This window comes from Citrus sinensis, chromosome 8, assembly GCF_022201045.2.
Source record: "Citrus sinensis cultivar Valencia sweet orange chromosome 8, DVS_A1.0, whole genome shotgun sequence".
Lineage (NCBI taxonomy): Eukaryota > Viridiplantae > Streptophyta > Magnoliopsida > Sapindales > Rutaceae > Citrus > Citrus sinensis.
The window spans coordinates 11,413,910-11,440,000 of NC_068563.1; the positions used below are offsets into that span (position 1 = coordinate 11,413,910).

The 26,091-nt window shown below is 44.7% G+C and overlaps 2 protein-coding genes and 1 long non-coding RNA gene across 3 annotated transcripts; 1 reads left to right on the forward strand and 2 right to left on the reverse strand.

Annotated features, from left to right (window-relative positions):
• Window positions 1–716: 716 nt before the first annotated feature.
• Window positions 717–2,768, forward strand: LOC127899310 (uncharacterized). Its single transcript, XM_052432659.1, has 3 exons — window positions 717–1,296; window positions 1,651–2,429; window positions 2,535–2,768. The coding sequence occupies exons 1-3, from the start codon at window positions 717–719 to the stop codon at window positions 2,766–2,768; spliced, it is 1,593 nt and encodes a 530-aa protein (XP_052288619.1).
• Window positions 2,769–4,445: 1,677 nt separating this feature from the next.
• LOC127899311 (uncharacterized) lies at window positions 4,446–8,365 on the reverse strand. Its single transcript, XM_052432660.1, has 6 exons — window positions 8,032–8,365; window positions 6,881–7,446; window positions 6,218–6,514; window positions 5,660–6,142; window positions 4,781–4,927; window positions 4,446–4,526 (listed from the first exon to the last, which is right to left on the reverse strand). Exons 1-6 carry the CDS (start codon window positions 8,363–8,365, stop codon window positions 4,446–4,448), a joined length of 1,908 nt encoding a protein of 635 aa, XP_052288620.1.
• A 3,749-nt stretch (window positions 8,366–12,114) lies between these two features.
• On the reverse strand, window positions 12,115–18,251 carry LOC112496057 (uncharacterized). Its single transcript, XR_008051300.1, has 3 exons — window positions 13,652–18,251; window positions 12,808–12,860; window positions 12,115–12,551 (listed from the first exon to the last, which is right to left on the reverse strand). It is a non-coding gene; the product is annotated as an uncharacterized LOC112496057 (long non-coding RNA).
• Between the last annotated feature and the right edge of the window lie 7,840 nt (window positions 18,252–26,091).

Below are 26,091 nucleotides of genomic sequence, written 5' to 3' on the forward strand. Positions count from 1 at the left end.
TTGCCAACTGCCGTCGACCGGGTCTCCTCGCCTATCGACCTCTAGCCGGAATGGCCGTATACCTCTTATAGGGAATTGGCCTCGCGGATGACAACATCGTGGACGAGCAGTATATTTCTGCTCCTGTTCCTCCGCGCACCATGCTTTTACGGAACACACCGGTTCGCAGGACTCTGCCATCAGATATCTGCTCGTCATATCTGCTCGTCATTCCTGGTCTCGTCGAGGTATTTCTCCCAAACAGTATCTCTCCCAAACACCGGTCCCCCAGTTTCTGGTGTTGGGTAATGTAGTGGACCAGCAGTGGAAACTCGACGGTTTTTGCTCGCGTGGGACTGGAAAAGGCTGCCAAGAGTCGTGTCGCATTTAATTGCGGATGCGGTGATGTGGCAGAAATCTACCCCTCCATTTGAATTTCAAACCTACGGTTGCGAGATTCTCGGAATATGCGTCATTAAATGCTGGCAGCCCAAGAGTTTGCTTCTCAGTAAGAAAACCCAAAATCTTCAAACACGAACTCGTCATTTCCCCCATTCTTGTCTCTCCGGCGGATGAACCTCGGCATCAAAGCTGTCATCCCTGTCTCTCTCTGACCGAGTCCCTGCTTCAGGTATTTCTTCTATTTTCTCGGTATTGGTTAGTTGTAGGTAATTTCCTTTCTCTCTGCTTTGCTTGAGGTTGTAGTTGGCGGTGGTGTTTTGGTTAGAACTTAGGATATGTCGAAGGGTAAGGAGAGGGTCGTTGAGGTTGGTGACGACGAACTAGGTTTTTTGCCTAGTCTGCCCGCTGATTCTGCTTTTGACCCCGGGGCCCCCTTAAGACCCACTAGGTCTAGTGTCGGGACTAGCGCTAGGAGGATGTCCCCCCAAACGACCTCCACGAGCGGAAGTAGTGGTGAAGAGGGATCTTCTGGCTCTGGAGGCACCTTGAGTGAGAAGGGGGAAGGTGATTCTGGTGAGGTGTCTCCATCTGGAACATCACGACCAGAAGAACGGGGTACAGTAGGAGGTAGAGCCTTGTCGCGTGATTATGCCATTGATTACATGTCGTGTACGACCACGTTTGACGAGCTCAATGACCTCCGACTTAGGTATAGTATTCCTGGTGAGATACCTCTTAAGATCCCAGGAAAGAAGGATACACCTAGCCGGCCTCCTAGGGGATACGTTACCCTGTATCTGGAGAGCTTTAAGTATGGGCTGAGGTGTCCCTTGCAGCCTTACTTTGCCCGGATACTTAACGGGCTAAATCTGGCTCCTGGTCAGCTGAACCCCAACGGGTGGAGAGTGCTCTCTGGTCTGTTCATATTGTGGGACAGATGTTGCCAAAGCGAGCCCACGGTTGATGAGGTGAAGCACCTGTACCAGCTGAAGAGCAGCCCTAAAGATGCCGGCTGGTACTACTTCCAATCTGGTACCAAGAGCAGGAAACCCATAACTGATCTTCCAACTGGTGGTGGTGGGACTTGGAAGAGGAAATTCTTTTTTGCAGGGGGTCCCTGGGGTCAAGTTGCACAAATAGACGGGAAGGATTGTCGCGTCCCACCCCGTTTCACGGTCCCAGGTTGCCTGCTCGCTTTAGATGTCTTGTATCCATAATTGTTCTTGCTGTATTGGTTTGTCTCTAACCAAGTGTCTGTTTGTGCTGTAGTTTCCTGGGGTGTTCATTTCCCGCTCCGACCTGGTCAGCTTAAACGGGTCGAGGCTGTACTGGCCAATTCCTGCTCGAGCCGAGAACTGCTATCTACATACAACTTCCTCGAGTCTCGGTTGATACTTCCTGGCCATAAGATGGAGGACGCAGTGATTGGAGCTCTGACCAGGAAACGCTCTCAGCCTCCAACAACCGATAGGGACCAGGACAAAGATGCTCCCGCTGCGAAGCGAAAGAACATCGTGCAGCAGGTTCCTCCCTTGCAGGCTCTCCCTCCTGCCTCTGCTAAAGTCGGGGAATCCAGTGGAGCAGCCACTGATCCTGCTTCCTCTTCTCCACCTGTTGTGCCTCGGTCTCGCTTACCCGACAGCCGACCAGAACACTTGGTTCCCTATCTCAATGAGTTGTCTAAACTCGTGAGCAAGAAGGACCTGGAGGGCTTTGACGGTTGTACCCTGGGCGAGCTGGTGGGAGCCATGCAGTATAGCGCTTTCCATCTCAGCTGCATGGGCACCTACTATAAGGCCAAGGTTGGCCGTTACGACAGGAAGATGAAGGAGGACATTCAATCGGCGACGACCAGAGCTGACGTTGCCGAGAAAAAAACGGGGGAGCTAAACGTTGAGAACCTCAAGCTGATAGACCAAGAGTCTCTTGCTCAAGCAAAAGCCATTACCCTCGAGGAGGAGCTGACCAAGGTCAAGGAGGATCTCCAAGGGCAGAGGGCTATGTATGAGGCTCGGCTCGAATCTCTCCGCGATTCCCACCGAGCTCATGTAGAGAACTTGGAGAGGGAGGCCGACAACCAGTACGACCAGGGACTTCGGCATTCCTATCGTTGTATCATGGCCGTCCTCGGGAAGCAACACCCTGATCTGAAGATGGATGACCTTGCAGCTGGTGTTGCTCAACATATGGACGAGGAGGCGGCCAAGGAAGATGCCGAAGGGGTAGAGCCGATCGTGATTGAGGAGGGAGACTCTCCTCCTCGTGCAGTCCCTGCTGATGTTGGCGAGGCGAGCGCCCCTCTGGATGCAACTGGTGATACTCCTCCTGCACCTAAGGAGGTCCAGCCAAACGACGCTGCTGGGCTTACTGATCCACGACCTTCCTGATATGTTTCTTGTATTGTAATGAACAATGTTTGTGAAGATTATCTGCTTTGTTAATTATTAACAAATTAATAGAAATATTTTTGATTACTCTCTTGTGTGGTAATTACGGGAGCCTGCTCGTCTTCGTCTGGTCGAGCTGGCTATGGCTTGGTATATGGTTTTGCCACCTACCTTAGAAAATTTTCCGATGTTCGGGATTCTGCTCGCCTTTACGCGGTCGAGCAGATCCCGCCATGCTTGGCTTCTGTCTCGCCATAAGACAGGCTTTGAGACTCGGTGAGCCTTTGCGTGCCTTGGGTTTTTCGAGGGTTGGGATTCTGCTGCCTTCTCGTGGACGAGCAGATCCTGGCACGCTTGGCTTCTGTCTCGCCATTAGACAGGCTTTGAGACTTGGTGAGCCTTTGCGTGCCTTGGATTTTTCGAGGATTGGGATTCTGCTGCCTTCTCGTGGCCGAGCAGATCCTGGCATGCTTGGCTTCTGTCTCGCCATAAGACAGGCCTTGAGACTTGGTGAGCCTTTGCGTGCCTTGGATTTTTCGAGGATTGGGATTCTCCTGCCTTCTCGTGGCCGAGCAGATCCTGGCACGCTTGGCTTCTGTCTCGCCATAAGACAGGCTTTGAGACTCGGTGAGCCTTTGCGTGCCTTTGATTTTTCGAGGGTTGGGATTTTGCTGCCTTCTCGTGGCCGAGCAGATCCTGGCACGCTTGGCTTCTGTCTCGCCATAAGACAGGCTTTGAGACTCGGTGAGCCTTTGCGTGCCTTTGATTTTTCGAGGGTTGGGATTCTGCTGCCTTCTCGTGGCCGAGCAGATCCTGGCACGCTTGGCTTCTGTCTCGCCATAAGACAGGCTTTGAGACTTGGTGAGCCTTTGCGTGCCTTTGATTTTTCGAGGGTTGGGATTCTGCTGCCTTCTCGTGGCCGAGCAGATCCTGGCACGCGTGGCTTCTGTCTCGCCATAAGAAGGGCTTTGAGACTTGGTGAGCCTTTGCGTGCCTTGGATTTTTCGAGGATTGGGATTCTGCTGCCTTCTCGTGGCCGAGCAGATCCTGGCACGCTTGGCTTCTGTCTCGCCATAAGACAGGCTTTGAGACTTGGTGAGCCTTTGCGTGCCTTGGATTTTTCGAGGATTGGGATTCTGCTGCCTTCTCGTGGCCGAGCAAATCCTGGCACGCTTGGCTTCTGTCTCGCCATAAGACAGGCTTTGAGACTTGGTGAGCCTTTGCGTGCCTTTGATTTTTCGAGGGTTGGGATTCTGCTGCCTTCTCGTGGCCGAGCAGATCCTGGCACGCTTGGCTTCTGTCTCGCAATAAGACAGGCTTTGAGACTTGGTGAGCCTTTGCGTGCCTTGGATTTTTCGAGGATTGGGATTCTGCTGCCTTCTCGTGGCCGAGCAGATCCTGACATGCTTGGCTTCTGTCTCACCATAAGACAGGCTTTGAGACTCGGTGAGCCTTTGCGTGCCTTTGATTTTTCGAGGGTTGGGATTCTGCTGCCTTCTCGTGGCCGAGCAGATCCTGGCACGCTTGGCTTCTGTCTCGCCATAAGACAGGCTTTGAGACTTGGTGAGCCTTTGCATGCCTTTGATTTTTCGAGGGTTGGGATTCTGCTGCCTTCTCGTGGCCGAGCAGATCCTGGCACGCTTGGCTTCTGTCTCGCCATAAGACAGGCTTTGAGACTCAGTGAGCCTTTGCGTGCCTTGGATTTTTCTTACAGTTTGAAGTTCCATCAATTGCAGGTTTTGATTTTACATGAACTTGCTTTGACAATAAGGGTGAAAGATAAACGGTAATGAACATGAGCAAAAATAGCTTTCACATGTGTACAAATCTTGCTGGAAGTATTTCTGGAGGTGTGCTGCGTTCCATGGGCGTTTCACCTCGTGGCCGTCTGCGCGAACCAGCTTGTAAGCTCCGGGTCCCGCTATCTGCTTGACTCTATATGGCCCTTCCCAATTCGGTCCCAGCACTCCTTGAGTCGAATCTTTGGTGCTCTGATTCACTCTTCTCAGTACCCAGTCTCCGACCCTGAATTGCCGTATGTTCACCTTCTGGTTGTAATACCGAGCAACCCTCTGTTGGTAAATGCCTGATCGTTTGGCTGCTTGCTCCCTCTTCTCCGTTAGCAGATCAAGATTCAAACATATCTGCTCGTCGTTCTCCTGCTCATTGAAATGATTTGTCCGGTGTGTGGTCGTTCCTATCTCAGCCGGCACGACCGCTTCATGTCCGAAAGCCAAAGTGAAAGGTGTCTCCCCAGTTGCGGTTTTGTGGGTTGTTCTGTATGCCCATAGCACACCTGGCAGCTCGTCAACCCACGCACCCTTTTTTGCTCCGAGCCTGGTTTTCAAAAGCCTCTTGATGGTCTTGTTGGCTGCTTCTACTTGTCCATTCGATTGAGGGTGAGCAGGCGAGCAATACTTCAGCTCTATCCCGAGGTTCTGGCAGAAATCCCTGAAGCTGTGATTATCGAACTGCCTGCCATTATCCGTTACCAAGGCATAAGGGATCCCGTATCGACAGACCAGGTTTCTCCACACGAAGTCTGTTGTTTTCTTCTCTGTGATCCTGCTAAGGGCCTCTACCTCTATCCACTTCGTGAAGTAATCTATAGCAACTATTGCATGTGTTGCTGCTCCTCGTCCCTTTGGCAATGGGCCGATCAGATCAATTCCCCATCGAGCAAATGGCCAAGGGGAGGCCATAGAGGTGAGCTTCTCTGGGGGCTGGTTAGAGAAATTTGCAAAACTCTGGCAGCTTACACAACTCCTGGTCTTCTCTTGCGCATCCCGGTGCATTGTCGGCCAGAAATATCCCTGCCTTAGAACCTTGTGGGCCAGGGACCTCCCGCCAGAATGATTTCCGCAAATTCCTTCATGTACTTCTCTCAGTACGTAATCCGCGTCGTCCTCATCCAAACACCGAAGGAACGGTAGTGTGTATCCTCGCCGATACAATACCCCATCAATCATCGTGTATCTCGAGGCCTGGGCTCTAATCTTCCGAGCTCGCAGCTTATCTGGTGGTAATGACCCGTCTCTAAGGTATGAAACTATCGGGTCCCTCCACGAGCATTTCTGTTCTATCCGCAGCACCCCCAAATTCTGCTCGATACTTGGGCCGGACTTCACCTCCAGAGGGACCGACTTTGGCATTTTTGGGTCGGCTACTGCTGCCATCCTAGCCAAAATGTCTGCTCGACTATTCTGCTCCCTGGGAATTTGTATCACCTCCACTGCCTCGAATTTCCCCATCATCTGCTTGACTATCTTCAGGTATTGCTCCATCTTCTCCTCTCTTGGTTGGAATCTTTCATTGACATGATTCGCAACCAGCTGGGAATCAGTTCTGATCTTAACTCTGTCTGCTTTCACGGCCTGAGCCAATTCCAGACCTGCTATCAAGGCTTCATACTCTGCCTGGTTATTTGTGGCTGCAAATTCCAATTTTACAGCATAAGAGATCTCCTCCCCCTCTGGGCCTTCCAAGACAATCCCTGCTCCTGAACCCCGCTCCCCTGACGACCCATCCACAGACATCTGCCATACTTGAGTTTCGTCACTGCCTATAACTGCATCTTGTTGATCTAAGCATACTTCGGGCTCTGTGAACTCAGCTACGAAATCGGCCATTGCCTGGGCCTTTATTGCTGCGCGGGGTTTATAGTCTATGTCGAACTCGCTCAGCTCTACAGCCCACTTGACGAGCCGACCAGAGGCATCTGGCTTGTGCAGAGTTTGACGCAATGGCTGGTTTGTTATTACCGAGACTGGGAATGCTTGAAAATATGGCCTCAACTTCCGAGCAGCAACCACAAGGGCAAGTGCCCATTTCTCCAACGGTGGGTATCTGGTCTCAGCGTCGAGGAGGGCCTTGCTGGTGTAGTATATCGAATACTGAACTCCTTCTTCCTCTCTCACCAGAACAGAACTGGCGGCCCGATCCGATACCGCCAAATACAGATATAACTTGTCCCCCTCCCTCGGTGTGGACAGCAGCGGAGCTTGTTGCAAGTATTGTTTCAAGTTCTGGAAGGCTTCCTCGCATTCTGGGGTCCATTCTGTTTTCTTTCCCCTCCTTATCACTTGAAAGAATGGCTGACACTTATCTGTAGCCTTGGATATGAATCTGCTCAACGCCGCCAACTTCCCCGTGAGGCTCTGCATCTCCTTCAGGTTTCGAGGAGACTTCATCTGCGCAACCGCCTGAATTTTCTCGGGATTCGCTTCAATCCCCCTATGGCTCACCATGAATCCAAGGAATTTCCCTGACTCGACCCCAAAAGCACACTTCTCCGGGTTGAGCTTCATCTTATACTTCCTCAAAAGCTCGAATGTCTCATCGAGGTGTCTGACATGTTCCTCCGGGATTTTGGACTTGGTGATCATGTCATCCACGTACACCTCCATGGTTCTCCCAATCAACGGCTTAAAGACTTTGTTCACCAGCCTTTGATAGGTGGCCCCAGCATTTTTGAGACCGAATGGCATTACCCTGTAATAGAACAAACCTTGGTTAGTGATGAAAGCCGTGTTCTCCTCATCCTGCTCGTGCATGGGGATCTGGTTGTATCCCGAGAACGCGTCCATGAAGCTAAGCAGACCGTGCCCAGCCGTTGAGTCTACTAACTGATCGATCTTGAGCAAAGGGAAGCTGTCTTTCGGGCACGCCTTATTGAGGTCTGTGAAATCCACACACATCCTCCACTTGCCGTTTGCCTTCTTTACCAACACTACATTCGATATCCACTCAGGGTAACTGACTTCCCGAATGAACCCTGCTCCCAGGAGCTTCTCCACCTCGCCATTTATAGCCTCATACCTCTCCTGGTTGAAGCACCTCCTCTTCTGCCTTACTGCCCGAGCACCTTTCTTTATTGCCAACTTATGACATGCTACCTCAGGGTCAATCCCTGACATGTCTTCATGTGTCCAAGCAAACACATCAGCATGAGCCTGTAAGCATTTCACCAACTCCTACTTTCGCTCTCCCTTAAGTTTCGACCCGATTCTGATCGTCTTTCCCCGGTTCTCTGGCCCCAGGCTTACGGTTTCCAGATCCTCTACAGGTTCTTGTCTGCCGTTCTTGTTTTCCACTCGGGTATCGAGGGATGTTATCTGCATTGCTTCCCTTGCTGCCGAGGAGTAGCAGCTTCTCGCGATCCTCTGGTCTCCTCGTACCACTCCTACTACCCCATTCACCCGGTACTTCAGAGCCAGATAATGGTTGGACAACACCGCTTTGCTCATCCTTAAAAATGGCCGACCTAGGATCATCTGGTAAGGACCTTCCTCATCCACTACGACAAAGTCCAGCATTATTGTCCTTTCTGTCGGGGAACTCCCAATTGTGATAGGCAGTTCGACCACGCCCAGCGGGACCAGCTTCCCTCCTCCGAACCCCTTCAAGGAGGTGTTGGTGTATTCCAACTTCCGGTCGGCTATTCCCATCTCTTCCAGGGTTGACTTGAATAACACATCAACTGAGCTCCCTGTATCAATCAATATCCGGTCAAATTTCTTGCTGGCAACAGTAGCCTTGATGACTAAAGCATCCTCGTGGGGGTATAGAACCCCTTTCTCATCCTCATCCGTCCACATGATTGGCACTTGCCTGACCCTTGCTCGTTTGGCTGCTGGGGTGTTGAAGAGTATCTCTTTACTGGTCATGGCGTACCTAGCATAATTTTTTCTGGATCTGTTGGAATCTCCGGCCAATGTTGGGCCCCCAGCTATCACCCTTACTGCGGGCTGCTCGCGCCTCAAGTCTCTATCACTCTGCTCCCCTTCACCTGCTGTGGCCACCGTCAGGAAAGTCCCATCCACAAACTCGTCCAGGTACCGATTTCTCACCAGATCTTCGACCTGGGTCTTGAGATCTCTACACTCTGCTGTGGTATGGCCATGGGTGCCATGGAACTTACAATAACGTCCTCTATCCCTCCTGTTGGGTAGCTTTGTTATTGGTGTGGGGAGGTGCAGCAGCCCTCGATCCTTTATGGCCTCGTACACCTCATCCAGGGACATCTTCAAGGAAGTGTACCGCCCATAGTCCTGGTCCTGGTCGATCAGGTGCACTGCTCTTTCTCTGTTTGCCCCGCTCTGAGTCGGGGGCGGTGGAAGCACTTCTGGTCTGCTCGTTCTGCTACCGTGGGAATATCGATGAAGACTAGCAGATGTCGAATCATGCCTTCTCCAAGGCTCCCTAGCTGGGGAACGAGGAGGTTGCGCCCTGCTGCGCTGATACTGTGGTGGCCTCTGATGAGGCTGGTAAGCAGTTACCCGACCTCCTGCTCCACTACCGGAGGCCTGGTGGTCCCTCCTCCTAATCGGTCCATTCCCCGGTAATGCTTTCTTCTCTTTCCCCCCCGACCCTTCTAACTGGTCTGTCTTAATCCGTGCAGCCTTCTCCTCTTCAATCTCGATGTCTCTCTTAGCCTGCTCGTATGCGGCTACGTACGTTTGAATGGCTGGGCTTCTCAAATTGTACCACAGCCTTCCTATCTTCACCCCGTCTTTCAACCCCCTTAACGCCTGAGGGTGGTTGAAGGCTCCCAAATCGAGGACAGCCCGATGAAACCTCTTGATGAATTCCCGAAGGGTTTCTTGCTCCCCCTGTTTCATGCTTTTCAGCTCCATCATGTCATCCTCTGGTGCCATTGCCCCACTAAACTGCTCGGCGAATTCCTGGCACATCTGCTCGAAGGTTTTAACGCTGCCCCGAGGAAGTTTCCTGTACCATTCTCGTGCACGTCCCTCAAGGGATAGTGGGAACACCCTGCACCTTTGGGATTGAGATAATCCTTGTACCCCAGTTATGTCGTTGAAGCGCTCTATGTGCACCAGCGGGTCAGTTCTTCCCGAGTATCTGAGGTCTGGGAGGCGGAAATCTCTCGGAATAACCGCCCTCATGATCTCTGCTGCGAGCGGTGATTCTCCGTCCAGCATTATCCTCCAACCAGGGGCCCTGTTCCTTCCTTGCATGTCGTCAATTACCTGCGCTAGTCTGCGCACTTCCTCCTCCAGCTGCCCTGCACGACCAGGGTCACGTGCAACAACTTGATCCCGCTCTTGCTCTACATCATGCAAGTGTTGCCTCAACTCTGTTTCCTCCGCATTCACCACCCCGTCGGCCTCGTCCGAAATCTGTCTTGCCGGGGACTGCTCTCTTTCTCTATGGAATTCTCCCCGCAGAGGCACGTTACTTCTCTCACCACCATATCCCCCGGTGGTTTGACTTCTCCTCGCACTATCGGGACCCTGTGCCACTCCTCCGCCTCTCACCCTTCCCTCTTGGGTTACCCTTCGCTCGCTCCGCAGCTCATGCAGGATGGTTGTCAAGGTCTCCATCTGTTTTTCCATCCGTTCCATCCGGTCGAACATGACTTTTTCCCGTGCTTCACTGACTATCTCCCTCAGCGCCACGGGGTCGTGAAGCCTCCTATCGCCTCCTTGTGCACTACTTCCTCCTGTCTCCATTGCTTTTCACTTGCTTCACCCCTCTTCTTGCTATCAACAGAAGCTTTTTGCTCTGTTCCCCACAGACGGCGCCAAAATGTTGATGCGAGATTCTGGTTCTCCTCGTCCTACGACCAGGATCTCTGCTCGATCAACTTCACCACGACCAGGAGGTCTCCGCGTAAGGCTTCTTCCCCGGAGGTTCCTGCGCACACAGACAAGTTAGAGTACGCCGGTTGTTTTCCCGGCGCAAACCCTCCGACGCTCAAGTCAGATATGAAGGTTCGGGGAACGCTTGCCACAAATCTTATGGCCCTTAGATTGTTTTCTCTCTTTTAGAATCAAAATTGCTAACCCTTTTACCTTCGTTGGCTACCTTTTTATAGGCTTCCTCTGAATCCCAGTTTTCCGCTTTTTTCGAGACGGTCTGGGGCTCTGACTGCTGCGTTATGGGCAAACGGGGGATCTTGCGTGTTACGCCATGGTTCAGGGGAAAGCGTGGCTGTCGTGGTTCTGCGAGATCTTGCGTGTTACGCCACGGTTCAGGGGAAAGCGTGGCTGTCGTGGTTCTGTGAGATCTTGCGTGTTACGCCACGGTTCAGGGGAAAGCGTGGCTGTCGTGCCTAGATTCTCGGGCTGGAGAGCATGTCTTGCCAACTGCCGTCGACCGGGTCTCCTCGCCTATCGACCTCTAGCCGGAATGGCCGTATACCTCTTATAGGGAATTGGCCTCGCGGATGACAACATCGTGGACGAGCAGGATATTTCTGCTCCTGTTCCTCCGCGCACCAGGCTTTTACGGAACACACCGGTTCGCAGGACTCTGCCATCAGATATCTGCTCGTCATATCTGCTCGTCATTCCTGGTCTCGTCGATGTATTTCTCCCAAACAGTATCTCTCCCAAACATAAGTTATTTCAGAAATTGTATACGTGTAAGGATGCATCTGTTATAATTTTTATGGATACTGTGATCCATAACTTCTCTAAATATTAAATGCTTCATTTCAATCAGGCCAAACAAGGAGAGAAGAGGATAGAGGGCCTGGTGAGATTACAGTTCAGGGAAGCAGAAATCAAGAGGGTGGAGGCTGTTGCTTCTGGAAAGATTTCCGCTGAGACACATTTATTGAAGGAGAAAGAGGAGTGTTTGAAGGAAATTGAGGTTCTCAGGACTCAGGTAGATGGGAACCAAGAAGTTTAACGTTATTTAGTAACAATTTGCCGTTCACACTCGACAACTAGTGTTGTATTAGTGATAATATACATAACTATTACTTTGAACGGTCTAATATTTTCAATGTTGATGTATGTATCTGAACAAAAAATTTCTTTCAATAAAACTTATTATTATGTAGTTTATAATTTTTCTTTGTTTCCTATGCACTGGGTGTTCTTCTTTTCGGGTGCGTAGGTTTGACTAGTAGTATGGCCTAAAAGTTAAGTTCATATATAATTCACATACCAAAATTTATGAGTTATTATATTTTTTTTTCCAGTTATTGTTATATGAACCAGTATACACATAATATTTCATGCTCGTGAAAACATGAGGGAGAGATTACATCCATTTTATTTCTGTATTTTATATTATCTGCCAATTTCTCTCCAATGTAAGCAGCATTGTTATACATGAATAGCAAATATTTTACTACAAGAGAAGAAACTTATAGTTCAAACCAAACTCTTGTATCAACAACATTAACCTCAACCATTGAATCAATTATGATTTAAAGGCTAGGATTTTGTCGTATTGATTGAAGCACAAATAAATAAACTCTATTGAAAATACATGTATAGTAGTGAATATTGTCTGTGGTGTCATACAATATTCTTTGTGGGTATATTATTGATTTTATTTAAATTATGAGAGGATCACAATTTATAAAAAATAAATAAATAAAAGGGTTGCAATTGAGAAAGCAATAGCCTTCAGTTTGGCCTCCTAATTTTCTAGCATTTGGCTGATGCATAGGAACAAATTAACGCAATTGGCAACCACTTATTCTTTGGAAAAAAACAATAAAAATAAATTAATTAATTAACAAGGCAATCCCTAATAGAATTCCACTGAACTTAGCTGAACCTATTTGTCTTTTGTGTGCAATAAACATATGTCAGAGGAGTTGAAGAAAGTGGAGAATGAGATATGAAATTGTCAGTAAGCAGCATAATTTCAGGAATTTAAAAGCAAAGCAGTACCTGTTCACTGGTTTCAAAGTTTGTTCGATTTCTCAGGCATTGGAGCAATGCAGCTAAAGACTCCCTTCAGCTCAAGGGCAGCTATTACTTCTAACATTTCCATGCTCTTTACACCGACTTGATGATTCTGCGATATCTGAAGAGGTAAAAGATTTGCAAATAGCAGAGGCAACCACAATGAAAATATAATGCCATTTGGGAAAAGAAAAGCAAGAACATATTAAACAACTGGACCTATGTTTTCATGATTTTATATATCATTAATCAGGAATTTTTCATACGAGCATGTGACCAATGAAAATTTTTAAAGAAGCTCCAAATATACGATAGCATTGAAGGAAGTACTACTAAATGTAACACATTTCAAATTGCATATTTCTTACTCTCTGCAGCCACCGGCATCTCGAGCATCATTGACATCATCATCTTCGTCATCCTGTATGCAGCATATAGTTGGAACAAAGAAATGTTAGAATCTATATCCATACTGTAGAGAAAAAAAAACTTAACTCATAAAATTTGTTTAGACGAAAATACACGTGAAAGTTTGTAATTTCTTATCAAAAAAATCTGTGGACAAAACTTGTTTAGTAAGAAAAAAGTAATCAACTACATTGTCAGAGAAAGTAGGGGAAGAAAAAAAAAATATGTCAGCTGCTGAATTCTTATCAAGGATTACTGGTGATTTTCCTACAAATTCGTTTAAGAGCTGATCAATACCAAAATAATAATAATAATAATAATAACACGATAAATTTTAATGTTCTTTAGGCGAATCAATTAGGATTTGATTATTATGTTTAAATTTGGCACCATCTATTTTTTCTCCTCCACCACAATCCCCATCTGACAAATTCCACCTCTGTTACATAATTAACGAGGCAGGCCTTGCTCCAGAGGGCTGCTGCAGATGTAAAAGATTTCAAGATTTCAATATGGTACATGCATCTCCGATACAAGGATTGAGGAAGCATACTTTGTTAAAAACATGAATTAAAAGCAACATGTCATGGACATTAAAAGTAACAAAAACCGAAACGGATATACACTCTTATAGTATAGTGACCACAACTGTAAAGCCAAGTAACAGTAACTCCATGCCCAGATAAAGTTAGCATAATGTAAACATCAAATTTATCAGACAACAGGAGTAGATGTACTCTTTTCCAGAAGCGAATAGATAGTTGAAATCAAATACAAAATTAAACGGAGAAAAACGAAACATACCCAGAGAATTTGTGCCATTTGTGTACCCATAATTCCAGTTCCTGAAAAACAAAATGAAGAAGTATAAAGATAACTTGAGTTGAATTGCTGGTTGCCCGAGAGGAGAGAAGAAGGAAATAGAGGAACAATGATTTTGTGGGGGAAAGAATACGAAATTAGGTGATGGGAGTTGAATGGGAACTGGAGAGAATAATATGGTTTTGGGGGGAAGCTGAAAAAGTGTGCTTCATTTGTGCGGGAATATGTGAGGAAAGGTCCCTTTTATAGTAAGTTGAAATAAAAGAAACGGTGCGTTTTAGTGCCTGGCGCTTGAGAAATTGTTTGGAAAGGGTCGAAATCTTTGAAATGCGATAACGGAGGTCCGATTGAGGTGTTTTTTTTTTTTAAACTGCATAACTTTTCGAGAAATAAAAGAAACGGTGCGTTTTAGTGCCTGGCGCTTGAGAAATTGTTTGGAAAGGGTCGAAATCTTTGAAATGCGATAACTTTGTGCTCGGAGGTCCGATTGAGGTGTTTTTTTTTTTTAAACTGCATAACTTTTCGAGAAATAAAAGAAACGGTGCGTTTTAGTGCCTGGCGCTTGAGAAATTGTTTGGAAAGGGTCGAAATCTTTGAAATGCGATAACTTTGTGCTCGGAGGTCCGATTGAGGTGTTTTTTTTTTTTAAACTGCATAACTTTTCGAGAAATAAAAGAAACGGTGCGTTTTAGTGCCTGGCGCTTGAGAAATTGTTTGGAAAGGGTCGAAATCTTTGAAATGCGATAACTTTGTGCTCGGAGGTCCGATTGAGGTGTTTTTTTTTTTTAAACTGCATAACTTTTCGAGAAATAAAAGAAACGGTGCGTTTTAGTGCCTGGCGCTTGAGAAATTGTTTGGAAAGGGTCGAAATCTTTGAAATGCGATAACTTTGTGCTCGGAGGTCCGATTGAGGTGTTTTTTTTTTTTAAACTGCATAACTTTTCGAGAAATAAAAGAAACGGTGCGTTTTAGTGCCTGGCGCTTGAGAAATTGTTTGGAAAGGGTCGAAATCTTTGAAATGCGATAACTTTGTGCTCGGAGGTCCGATTGAGGTGTTTTTTTTTTTAAACTGCATAACTTTTCGAGAAATAAAAGAAACGGTGCGTTTTAGTGCCTGGCGCTTGAGAAATTGTTTGGAAAGGGTCGAAATCTTTGAAATGCGATAACGGAGGTCCGATTGAGGTGTTTTTTTTTTTTAAACTGCATAACTTTTCGAGAAATAAAAGAAACGGTGCGTTTTAGTGCCTGGCGCTTGAGAAATTGTTTGGAAAGGGTCGAAATCTTTGAAATGCGATAACTTTGTGCTCGGAGGTCCGATTGAGGTGTTTTTTTTTTTTAAACTGCATAACTTTTCGAGAAATAAAAGAAACGGTGCGTTTTAGTGCCTGGCGCTTGAGAAATTGTTTGGAAAGGGTCGAAATCTTTGAAATGCGATAACTTTGTGCTCGGAGGTCCGATTGAGGTGTTTTTTTTTTTAAACTGCATAACTTTTCGAGAAATAAAAGAAACGGTGCGTTTTAGTGCCTGGCGCTTGAGAAATTGTTTGGAAAGGGTCGAAATCTTTGAAATGCGATAACTTTGTGCTCGGAGGTCCGATTGAGGTGTTTTTTTTTTTTTAAACTGCATAACTTTTCGAGAAATAAAAGAAACGGTGCGTTTTAGTGCCTGGCGCTTGAGAAATTGTTTGGAAAGGGTCGAAATCTTTGAAATGCGATAACTTTGTGCTCGGAGGTCCGATTGAGGTGTTTTTTTTTTTTAAACTGCATAACTTTTCGAGAAATAAAAGAAACGGTGCGTTTTAGTGCCTGGCGCTTGAGAAATTGTTTGGAAATGGTCGAAATCTTTGAAATGCGATAACTTTGTGCTCGGAGGTCCGATTGAGGTGTTTTTTTTTTTAAACTGCATAACTTTTCGAGAAATAAAAGAAACGGTGCGTTTTAGTGCCTGGCGCTTGAGAAATTGTTTGGAAAGGGTCGAAATCTTTGAAATGCGATAACTTTGTGCTCGGAGGTCCGATTGAGGTGTTTTTTTTTTTTAAACTGCATAACTTTTCGAGAAATAAAAGAAACGGTGCGTTTTAGTGCCTGGCGCTTGAGAAATTGTTTGGAAAGGGTCGAAATCTTTGAAATGCGATAACTTTGTGCTCGGAGGTCCGATTGAGGTGTTTTTTTTTTTTTAAACTGCATAACTTTTCGAGAAATAAAAGAAACGGTGCGTTTTAGTGCCTGGCGCTTGAGAAATTGTTTGGAAAGGGTCGAAATCTTTGAAATGCGATAACTTTGTGCTCGGAGGTCCGATTGAGGTGTTTTTTTTTTTTAAACTGCATAACTTTTCGAGAAATAAAAGAAACGGTGCGTTTTAGTGCCTGGCGCTTGAGAAATTGTTTGGAAAGGGTCGAAATCTTTGAAATGCGATAACTTTGTGCTCGGAGGTCCGATTGAGGTGTTTTTTTTTTTTAAACTGCATAACTTTTCGAGAAATAAAAGAAACGGTGCGTTTTAGTGCCTGGCGCTTGAGAAATTGTTTGGAAAGGGTCGAAATCTTTGAAATGCGATAACTTTGTGCTCGGAGGTCCGATTGAGGTGTTTTTTTTTTTTTAAACTGCATAACTTTTCGAGAAATAAAAGAAACGGTGCGTTTTAGTGCCTGGCGCTTGAGAAATTGTTTGGAAAGGGTCGAAATCTTTGAAATGCGATAACTTTGTGCTCGGAGGTCCGATTGAGGTGTTTTTTTTTTAAACTGCATAACTTTTCGAGAAATAAAAGAAACGGTGCGTTTTAGTGCCTGGCGCTTGAGAAATTGTTTGGAAAGGGTCGAAATCTTTGAAATGCGATAACTTTGTGCTCGGAGGTCCGATTGAGGTGTTTTTTTTTTTTAAACTGCATAACTTTTCGAGAAATAAAAGAAACGGTGCGTTTTAGTGCCTGGCGCTTGAGAAATTGTTTGGAAAGGGTCGAAATCTTTGAAATGCGATAACTTTGTGCTCGGAGGTCCGATTGAGGTGTTTTTTTTTTTTAAACTGCATAACTTATCGAGAAATAAAAGAAACGGTGCGTTTTAGTGCCTGGCGCTTGAGAAATTGTTTGGAAAGGGTCGAAATCTTTGAAATGCGATAACTTTGTGCTCGGAGGTCCGATTGAGGTGTTTTTTTTTTTTAAACTGCATAACTTTTCGAGAAATAAAAGAAACGGTGCGTTTTAGTGCCTGGCGCTTGAGAAATTGTTTGGAAAGGGTCGAAATCTTTGAAATGCGATAACTTTGTGCTCGGAGGTCCGATTGAGGTGTTTTTTTTTTTTAAACTGCATAACTTTTCGAGAAATAAAAGAAACGGTGCGTTTTAGTGCCTGGCGCTTGAGAAATTGTTTGGAAAGGGTCGAAATCTTTGAAATGCGATAACTTTGTGCTCGGGGGTCCGGTTGAGGTGTTTTTTTTTTTTAAACTGCATAACTTTTCGAGAAATAAAAGAAACGGTGCGTTTTAGTGCCTGGCGCTTGAGAAATTGTTTGGAAAGGGTCGAAATCTTTGAAATGCGATAACTTTGTGCTCGGAGGTCCGATTGAGGTGTTTTTTTTTTTTAAACTGCATAACTTTTCGAGAAATAAAAGAAACGGTGCGTTTTAGTGCCTGGCGCTTGAGAAATTGTTTGGAAAGGGTCGAAATCTTTGAAATGCGATAACTTTGTGCTCGGAGGTCCGATTGAGGTGTTTTTTTTTTTTAAACTGCATAACTTTTCGAGAAATAAAAGAAACGGTGCGTTTTAGTGCCTGGCGCTTGAGAAATTGTTTGGAAAGGGTCGAAATCTTTGAAATGCGATAACTTTGTGCTCGGAGGTCCGATTGAGGTGTTTTTTTTTTTTAAACTGCATAACTTTTCGAGAAATAAAAGAAACGGTGCGTTTTAGTGCCTGGCGCTTGAGAAATTGTTTGGAAAGGGTCGAAATCTTTGAAATGCGATAACTTTGTGCTCGGAGGTCCGATTGAGGTGTTTTTTTTTTTTAAACTGCATAACTTTTCGAGAAATAAAAGAAACGGTGCGTTTTAGTGCCTGGCGCTTGAGAAATTGTTTGGAAAGGGTCGAAATCTTTGAAATGCGATAACTTTGTGCTCGGAGGTCCGATTGAGGTGTTTTTTTTTTTTAAACTGCATAACTTTTCGAGAAATAAAAGAAACGGTGCGTTTTAGTGCCTGGCGCTTGAGAAATTGTTTGGAAAGGGTCGAAATCTTTGAAATGCGATAACTTTGTGCTCGGAGGTCCGATTGAGGTGTTTTTTTTTTTTAAACTGCATAACTTTTCGAGAAATAAAAGAAACGGTGCGTTTTAGTGCCTGGCGCTTGAGAAATTGTTTGGAAAGGGTCGAAATCTTTGAAATGCGATAACTTTGTGCTCGGAGGTCCGATTGAGGTGTTTTTTTTTTTTAAACTGCATAACTTTTCGAGAAATAAAAGAAACGGTGCGTTTTAGTGCCTGGCGCTTGAGAAATTGTTTGGAAAGGGTCGAAATCTTTGAAATGCGATAACTTTGTGCTCGGAGGTCCGATTGAGGTGTTTTTTTTTTTTAAACTGCATAACTTTTCGAGAAATAAAAGAAACGGTGCGTTTTAGTGCCTGGCGCTTGAGAAATTGTTTGGAAAGGGTCGAAATCTTTGAAATGCGATAACTTTGTTCTCGGAGGTCCGATTGAGGTGTTTTTTTTTTTTAAACTGCATAACTTTTCGAGAAATAAAAGAAACGGTGCGTTTTAGTGCCTGGCGCTTGAGAAATTGTTTGGAAAGGGTCGAAATCTTTGAAATGCGATAACTTTGTGCTCGGAGGTCCGATTGAGGTGTTTTTTTTTTTTAAACTGCATACCTTTTCGAGAAATAAAAGAAACGGTGCGTTTTAGTGCCTGGCGCTTGAGAAATTGTTTGGAAAGGGTCGAAATCTTTGAAATGCGATAACTTTGTGCTCGGAGGTCCGATTGAGGTGTTTTTTTTTTTTAAACTGCATAACTTTTCGAGAAATAAAAGAAACGGTGCGTTTTAGTGCCTGGCGCTTGAGAAATTGTTTGGAAAGGGTCGAAATCTTTGAAATGCGATAACTTTGTGCTCGGAGGTCCGATTGAGGTGTTTTTTTTTTTTAAACTGCATAACTTTTCGAGAAATAAAAGAAACGGTGCGTTTTAGTGCCTGGCGCTTGAGAAATTGTTTGGAAAGGGTCGAAATCTTTGAAATGCGATAACTTTGTGCTCGGAGGTCCGATTGAGGTGTTTTTTTTTTTTAAACTGCATAACTTTTCGAGAAATAAAAGAAACGGTGCGTTTTAGTGCCTGGCGCTTGAGAAATTGTTTGGAAAGGGTCGAAATCTTTGAAATGCGATAACTTTGTGCTCGGAGGTCCGATTGAGGTGTTTTTTTTTTTTAAACTGCATAACTTTTCGAGAAATAAAAGAAACGGTGCGTTTTAGTGCCTGGCGCTTGAGAAATTGTTTGGAAAGGGTCGAAATCTTTGAAATGCGATAACTTTGTGCTCGGAGGTCCGATTGAGGTGTTTTTTTTTTTTAAACTGCATAACTTTTCGAGAAATAAAAGAAACGGTGCGTTTTAGTGCCTGGCGCTTGAGAAATTGTTTGGAAAGGGTCGAAATCTTTGAAATGCGATAACTTTGTGCTCGGAGGTCCGATTGAGGTGTTTTTTTTTTTTAAACTGCATAACTTTTCGAGAAATAAAAGAAACGGTGCGTTTTAGTGCCTGGCGCTTGAGAAATTGTTTGGAAAGGGTCGAAATCTTTGAAATGCGATAACTTTGTGCTCGGAGGTCCGATTGAGGTGTTTTTTTTTTTTAAACTGCATAACTTTTCGAGAAATAAAAGAAACGGTGCGTTTTAGTGCCTGGCGCTTGAGAAATTGTTTGGAAAGGGTCGAAATCTTTGAAATGCGATAACTTTGTGCTCGGAGGTCCGATTGAGGTGTTTTTTTTTTTTAAACTGCATAACTTTTCGAGAAATAAAAGAAACGGTGCGTTTTAGTGCCTGGCGCTTGAGAAATTGTTTGGAAAGGGTCGAAATCTTTGAAATGCGATAACTTTGTGCTCGGAGGTCCGATTGAGGTGTTTTTTTTTTTTAAACTGCATAACTTTTCGAGAAATAAAAGAAACGGTGCGTTTTAGTGCCTGGCGCTTGAGAAATTGTTTGGAAAGGGTCGAAATCTTTGAAATGCGATAACTTTGTGCTCGGAGGTCCGATTGAGGTGTTTTTTTTTTTAAACTGCATAACTTTTCGAGAAATAAAAGAAACGGTGCGTTTTAGTGCCTGGCGCTTGAGAAATTGTTTGGAAAGGGTCGAAATCTTTGAAATGCGATAACTTTGTGCTCGGAGGTCCGATTGAGGTGTTGTTTTTTTTTAAGCTGCATAACTTTTCGAGAAATAAAAGAAACGGTGCGTTTTAGTGCCTGGCGCTTGAGAAATTGTTTGGAAAGGGTCGAAATCTTTGAAATGCGATAACTTTGTGCTCGGAGGTCCGATTGAGGTGTTTTTTTTTTTTAAACTGCATAACTTTTCGAGAAATAAAAGAAACGGTGCGTTTTAGTGCCTGGCGCTTGAGAAATTGTTTGGAAAGGGTCGAAATCTTTGAAATGCGATAACTTTGTGCTCGGAGGTCCGATTGAGGTGTTTTTTTTTTTTAAACGGCATAACTTTTCGAGAAAAAAAAGAAACGGGGCGTTTTAGTGCCTGGCGCTTGAGAAATTGTTTGGAAAGGGTCGAAATCTTTGAAATGCGATAACTTTGTGCTCGGAGGTCCGATTGAGGTGTTTTTTTTTTTTAAACTGCATAACTTTTCGAGAAATAAAAGAAACGGTGCGTTTTAGTGCCTGGCGCTTGAGAAATTGTTTGGAAAGGGTCGAAATCTTTGAAATGCGATAACTTTGTGCTCGGAGGTCCGATTGAGGTGTTTTTTTTTTTTAAACTGCATAACTTTTCGAGAAATAAAAGAAACGGTGCGTTTTAGTGCCTGGCGCTTGAGAAATTGTTTGGAAAGGGTCGAAATCTTTGAAATGCGATAACTTTGTGCTCGGAGGTCCGATTGAGGTGTTTTTTTTTTTTAAACTGCATAACTTTTCGAGAAATAAAAGAAACGGTGCGTTTTAGTGCCTGGCGCTTGAGAAATTGTTTGGAAAGGGTCGAAATCTTTGAAATGCGATAACTTTGTGCTCGGAGGTCCGATTGAGGTGTTTTTTTTTTTTAAACTGCATAACTTTTCGAGAAATAAAAGAAACGGTGCGTTTTAGTGCCTGGCGCTTGAGAAATTGTTTGGAAAGGGTCGAAATCTTTGAAATGCGATAACTTTGTGCTCGGAGGTCCGATTGAGGTGTTTTTTTTTTTTAAACTGCATAACTTTTCGAGAAATAAAAGAAACGGTGCGTTTTAGTGCCTGGCGCTTGAGAAATTGTTTGGAAAGGGTCGAAATCTTTGAAATGCGATAACTTTGTGCTCGGAGGTCCGATTGAGGTGTTTTTTTTTTTAAACTGCATAACTTTTCGAGAAATAAAAGAAACGGTGCGTTTTAGTGCCTGGCGCTTGAGAAATTGTTTGGAAAGGGTCGAAATCTTTGAAATGCGATAACTTTGTGCTCGGAGGTCCGATTGAGGTGTTTTTTTTTTTTAAACTGCATAACTTTTCGAGAAATAAAAGAAACGGTGCGTTTTAGTGCCTGGCGCTTGAGAAATTGTTTGGAAAGGGGGGAAAGCTTTGAACTGCGATAACGTTGTGCGCGGACGTCCGATTGAGGTGTTTTTTTTTTTTAAACTGCATAACTTTTCGAGAAATAAAAGAAACGGTGCGTTTTAGTGCCTGGCGCTTGAGAAATTGTTTGGAGAGGGTCGAAGTCTTTGAAATGCGATAACTTTGTGCTCGGAGGTCCGATTGAGGTGTTTTTTTTTTAAAACTGCATAACTTTTCGAGAAATAAAAGAAACGGTGTGTTTTAGTGCCTGGCCCTTGAGAAATTGTTTGGAAAGGGTCGAAATCTTTTAAATGCGATAACTTTGTGCTCGGAGGTCCGATTGAGGTGTTTTTTTTTTTTAAACTGCATAACTTTTCGAGAAATAAAAGAAACGGTGCGTTTTAGTGCCTGGCGCTTGAGAAATTGTTTGGAAAGGGTCGAAATCTTTGAAATGCGATAACTTTGTGCTCGGAGGTCCGATTGAGGTGTTTTTTTTTTTTAAACTGCATAACTTTTCGAGAAATAAAAGAAACGGTGCGTTTTAGTGCCTGGCGCTTGAGAAATTGTTTGGAAAGGGTCGAAATCTTTGAAATGCGATAACTTTGTGCTCGGAGGTCCGATTGAGGTGTTTTTTTTTTTTAAACTGCATAACTTTTCGAGAAATAAAAGAAACGGTGCGTTTTAGTGCCTGGCGCTTGAGAAATTGTTTGGAAAGGGTCGAAATCTTTGAAATGCGATAACTTTGTGCTCGGAGGTCCGATTGAGGTGTTTTTTTTTTTTAAACTGCATAACTTTTCGAGAAATAAAAGAAACGGTGCGTTTTAGTGCCTGGCGCTTGAGAAATTGTTTGGAAAGGGTCGAAATCTTTGAAATGCGATAACTTTGTGCTCGGAGGTCCGATTGAGGTGTTTTTTTTTTTTAAACTGCATAACTTTTCGAGAAATAAAAGAAACGGTGCGTTTTAGTGCCTGGCGCTTGAGAAATTGTTTGGAAAGGGTCGAAATCTTTGAAATGCGATAACTTTGTGCTCGGAGGTCCGATTGAGGTGTTTTTTTTTTTTAAACTGCATAACTTTTCGAGAAATAAAAGAAACGGTGCGTTTTAGTGCCTGGCGCTTGAGAAATTGTTTGGAAAGGGTCGAAATCTTTGAAATGCGATAACTTTGTGCTCGGAGGTCCGATTGAGGTGTTTTTTTTTTTTAAACTGCATAACTTTTCGAGAAATAAAAGAAACGGTGCGTTTTAGTGCCTGGCGCTTGAGAAATTGTTTGGAAAGGGTCGAAATCTTTGAAATGCGATAACTTTGTGCTCGGAGGTCCGATTGAGGTGTTTTTTTTTTTTAAACTGCATAACTTTTCGAGAAATAAAAGAAACGGTGCGTTTTAGTGCCTGGCGCTTGAGAAATTGTTTGGAAAGGGTCGAAATCTTTGAAATGCGATAACTTTGTGCTCGGAGGTCCGATTGAGGTGTTTTTTTTTTTTAAACTGCATAACTTTTCGAGAAATAAAAGAAACGGTGCGTTTTAGTGCCTGGCGCTTGAGAAATTGTTTGGAAAGGGTCGAAATCTTTGAAATGCGATAACTTTGTGCTCGGAGGTCCGATTGAGGTGTTTTTTTTTTTTAAACTGCATAACTTTTCGAGAAATAAAAGAAACGGTGCGTTTTAGTGCCTGGCGCTTGAGAAATTGTTTGGAAAGGGTCGAAATCTTTGAAATGCGATAACTTTGTGCTCGGAGGTCCGATTGAGGTGTTTTTTTTTTTTAAACTGCATAACTTTTCGAGAAATAAAAGAAACGGTGCGTTTTAGTGCCTGGCGCTTGAGAAATTGTTTGGAAAGGGTCGAAATCTTTGAAATGCGATAACTTTGTGCTCGGAGGTCCGATTGAGGTGTTTTTTTTTTTTAAACTGCATAACTTTTCGAGAAATAAAAGAAACGGTGCGTTTTAGTGCCTGGCGCTTGAGAAATTGTTTGGAAAGGGTCGAAATCTTTGAAATGCGATAACTTTGTGCTCGGAGGTCCGATTGAGGTGTTTTTTTTTTTAAACTGCATAACTTTTCGAGAAATAAAAGAAACGGTGCGTTTTAGTGCCTGGCGCTTGAGAAATTGTTTGGAAAGGGTCGAAATCTTTGAAATGCGATAACTTTGTGCTCGGAGGTCCGATTGAGGTGTTTTTTTTTTTTAAACTGCATAACTTTTCGAGAAATAAAAGAAACGGTGCGTTTTAGTGCCTGGCGCTTGAGAAATTGTTTGGAAAGGGTCGAAATCTTTGAAATGCGATAACTTTGTGCTCGGAGGTCCGATTGAGGTGTTTTTTTTTTTTAAACTGCATAACTTTTCGAGAAATAAAAGAAACGGTGCGTTTTAGTGCCTGGCGCTTGAGAAATTGTTTGGAAAGGGTCGAAATCTTTGAAATGCGATAACTTTGTGCTCGGAGGTCCGATTGAGGTGTTTTTTTTTTTTAAACTGCATAACTTTTCGAGAAATAAAAGAAACGGTGCGTTTTAGTGCCTGGCGCTTGAGAAATTGTTTGGAAAGGGTCGAAATCTTTGAAATGCGATAACTTTGTGCTCGGAGGTCCGATTGAGGTGTTTTTTTTTTTAAACTGCATAACTTTTCGAGAAATAAAAGAAACGGTGCGTTTTAGTGCCTGGCGCTTGAGAAATTGTTTGGAAAGGGTCGAAATCTTTGAAATGCGATAACTTTGTGCTCGGAGGTCCGATTGAGGTGTTTTTTTTTTTAAACTGCATAACTTTTCGAGAAATAAAAGAAACGGTGCGTTTTAGTGCCTGGCGCTTGAGAAATTGTTTGGAAAGGGTCGAAATCTTTGAAATGCGATAACTTTGTGCTCGGAGGTCCGATTGAGGTGTTTTTTTTTTTTAAACTGCATAACTTTTCGAGAAATAAAAGAAACGGTGCGTTTTAGTGCCTGGCGCTTGAGAAATTGTTTGGAAAGGGTCGAAATCTTTGAAATGCGATAACTTTGTGCTCGGAGGTTCGATTGAGGTGTTTTTTTTTTTAAACTGCATAACTTTTCGAGAAATAAAAGAAACGGTGCGTTTTAGTGCCTGGCGCTTGAGAAATTGTTTGGAAAGGGTCGAAATCTTTGAAATGCGATAACTTTGTGCTCGGAGGTCCGATTGAGGTGTTTTTTTTTTTTAAACTGCATAACTTTTCGAGAAATAAAAGAAACGGTGCGTTTTAGTGCCTGGCGCTTGAGAAATTGTTTGGAAAGGGTCGAAATCTTTGAAATGCGATAACTTTGTGCTCGGAGGTCCGATTGAGGTGTTTTTTTTTTTTAAACTGCATAACTTTTCGAGAAATAAAAGAAACGGTGCGTTTTAGTGCCTGGCGCTTGAGAAATTGTTTGGAAAGGGTCGAAATCTTTGAAATGCGATAACGGAGGTCCGATTGAGGTGTTTTTTTTTTTTAAACTGCATAACTTTTCGAGAAATAAAAGAAACGGTGCGTTTTAGTGCCTGGCGCTTGAGAAATTGTTTGGAAAGGGTCGAAATCTTTGAAATGCGATAACTTTGTGCTCGGAGGTCCGATTGAGGTGTTTTTTTTTTTAAACTGCATAACTTTTCGAGACGAATGCGGTGGTCAAGTTCCGAAGGAGCTTGGGGGGCTTTTTGAACCCTTAATTTTACAATTTTATCATGTTTTGACACATTTTTCGTACCACGAATTTTTTAAACCTAATATTTTTTTACCCTAAGACCTTTTAATTTTGATTCGACCACAGAAAACAACAACTTAAATGTCCAATTACGATGTGAAATCATTAATTATTTGTTTTATTATTAATTTATATTTTACTTTTTGATTTAAATAATATTTGTGCCCATAGTTACAAGAATTCATGGTGGCTCAGCGGTTGGTTCGAAACTTTATTTGTGATTTTGACCTCCATGTAAAGGGTTCAAGCTGCAGCAGAATCTTTGTATCTTCCTTCCAAATATTAAGGTAACTTCCCGCGCAGGTAGCCTCCAATGAACTGCGGGAAAGGGCAACGGGTAGGGGACAAGCAACCGAGTTTTTTTGGGGTAGATTTTTTGCACAGACGCAGAGCATGGGGAGACGGACTGAGCTGATAAGCGTTGGACGCGGTCGCGAGCACGTCAGGGCGCGCGACGAGGGGCTGCCCGCTCGCGGGCAAGGATGCAGCCCAGGCTCGCGCGCAAGCCTGCCCCCGCTCGCGCGGCAACGCACGGCACGCTCGCGTGCAAGCCTGCCCCCGCGCGTGCGGCAACGCACGGCACGCTCGCGCTCGAGGCTGCCCCCGCCGACGCGGCAACGTAGAGCATGCTCACGCACGAGGCTGCCCACGCCCACTCGCGAGCACGTCAGGGCGCGCGACGAGGGGCTGCCCGCTCGCGCGCGAGGCTGCGGATGCCCGAGCAGGCCATGCTTCACCCACGGGCACCATCTCGCGCAGCAAGCAAGCAAGCCAGCGCGGTTCCCACATGCTCACCTCCATTAGTGCGAGAAATGGCACGACAAGGCCCTGGCCAGTTCCGCCCGCGAGGCTGTGCTCGCTCGCTTGGCAAGGCTGGGCACTCTCGCACGCGAGGCTGCCCACGCTTCCGCGCCAGGGCATCGAACTCTCGCGGGCGAGGCTGCCCACGCTCGCGCGGCAAGGCGGGGCACTCTCGCGCGGCACCATCCCGCTCGCGCGCGAGGCTGCGGATGCCCGAGCAGGCCATGCTTCACCCACTCGCGAGGAACAGGCA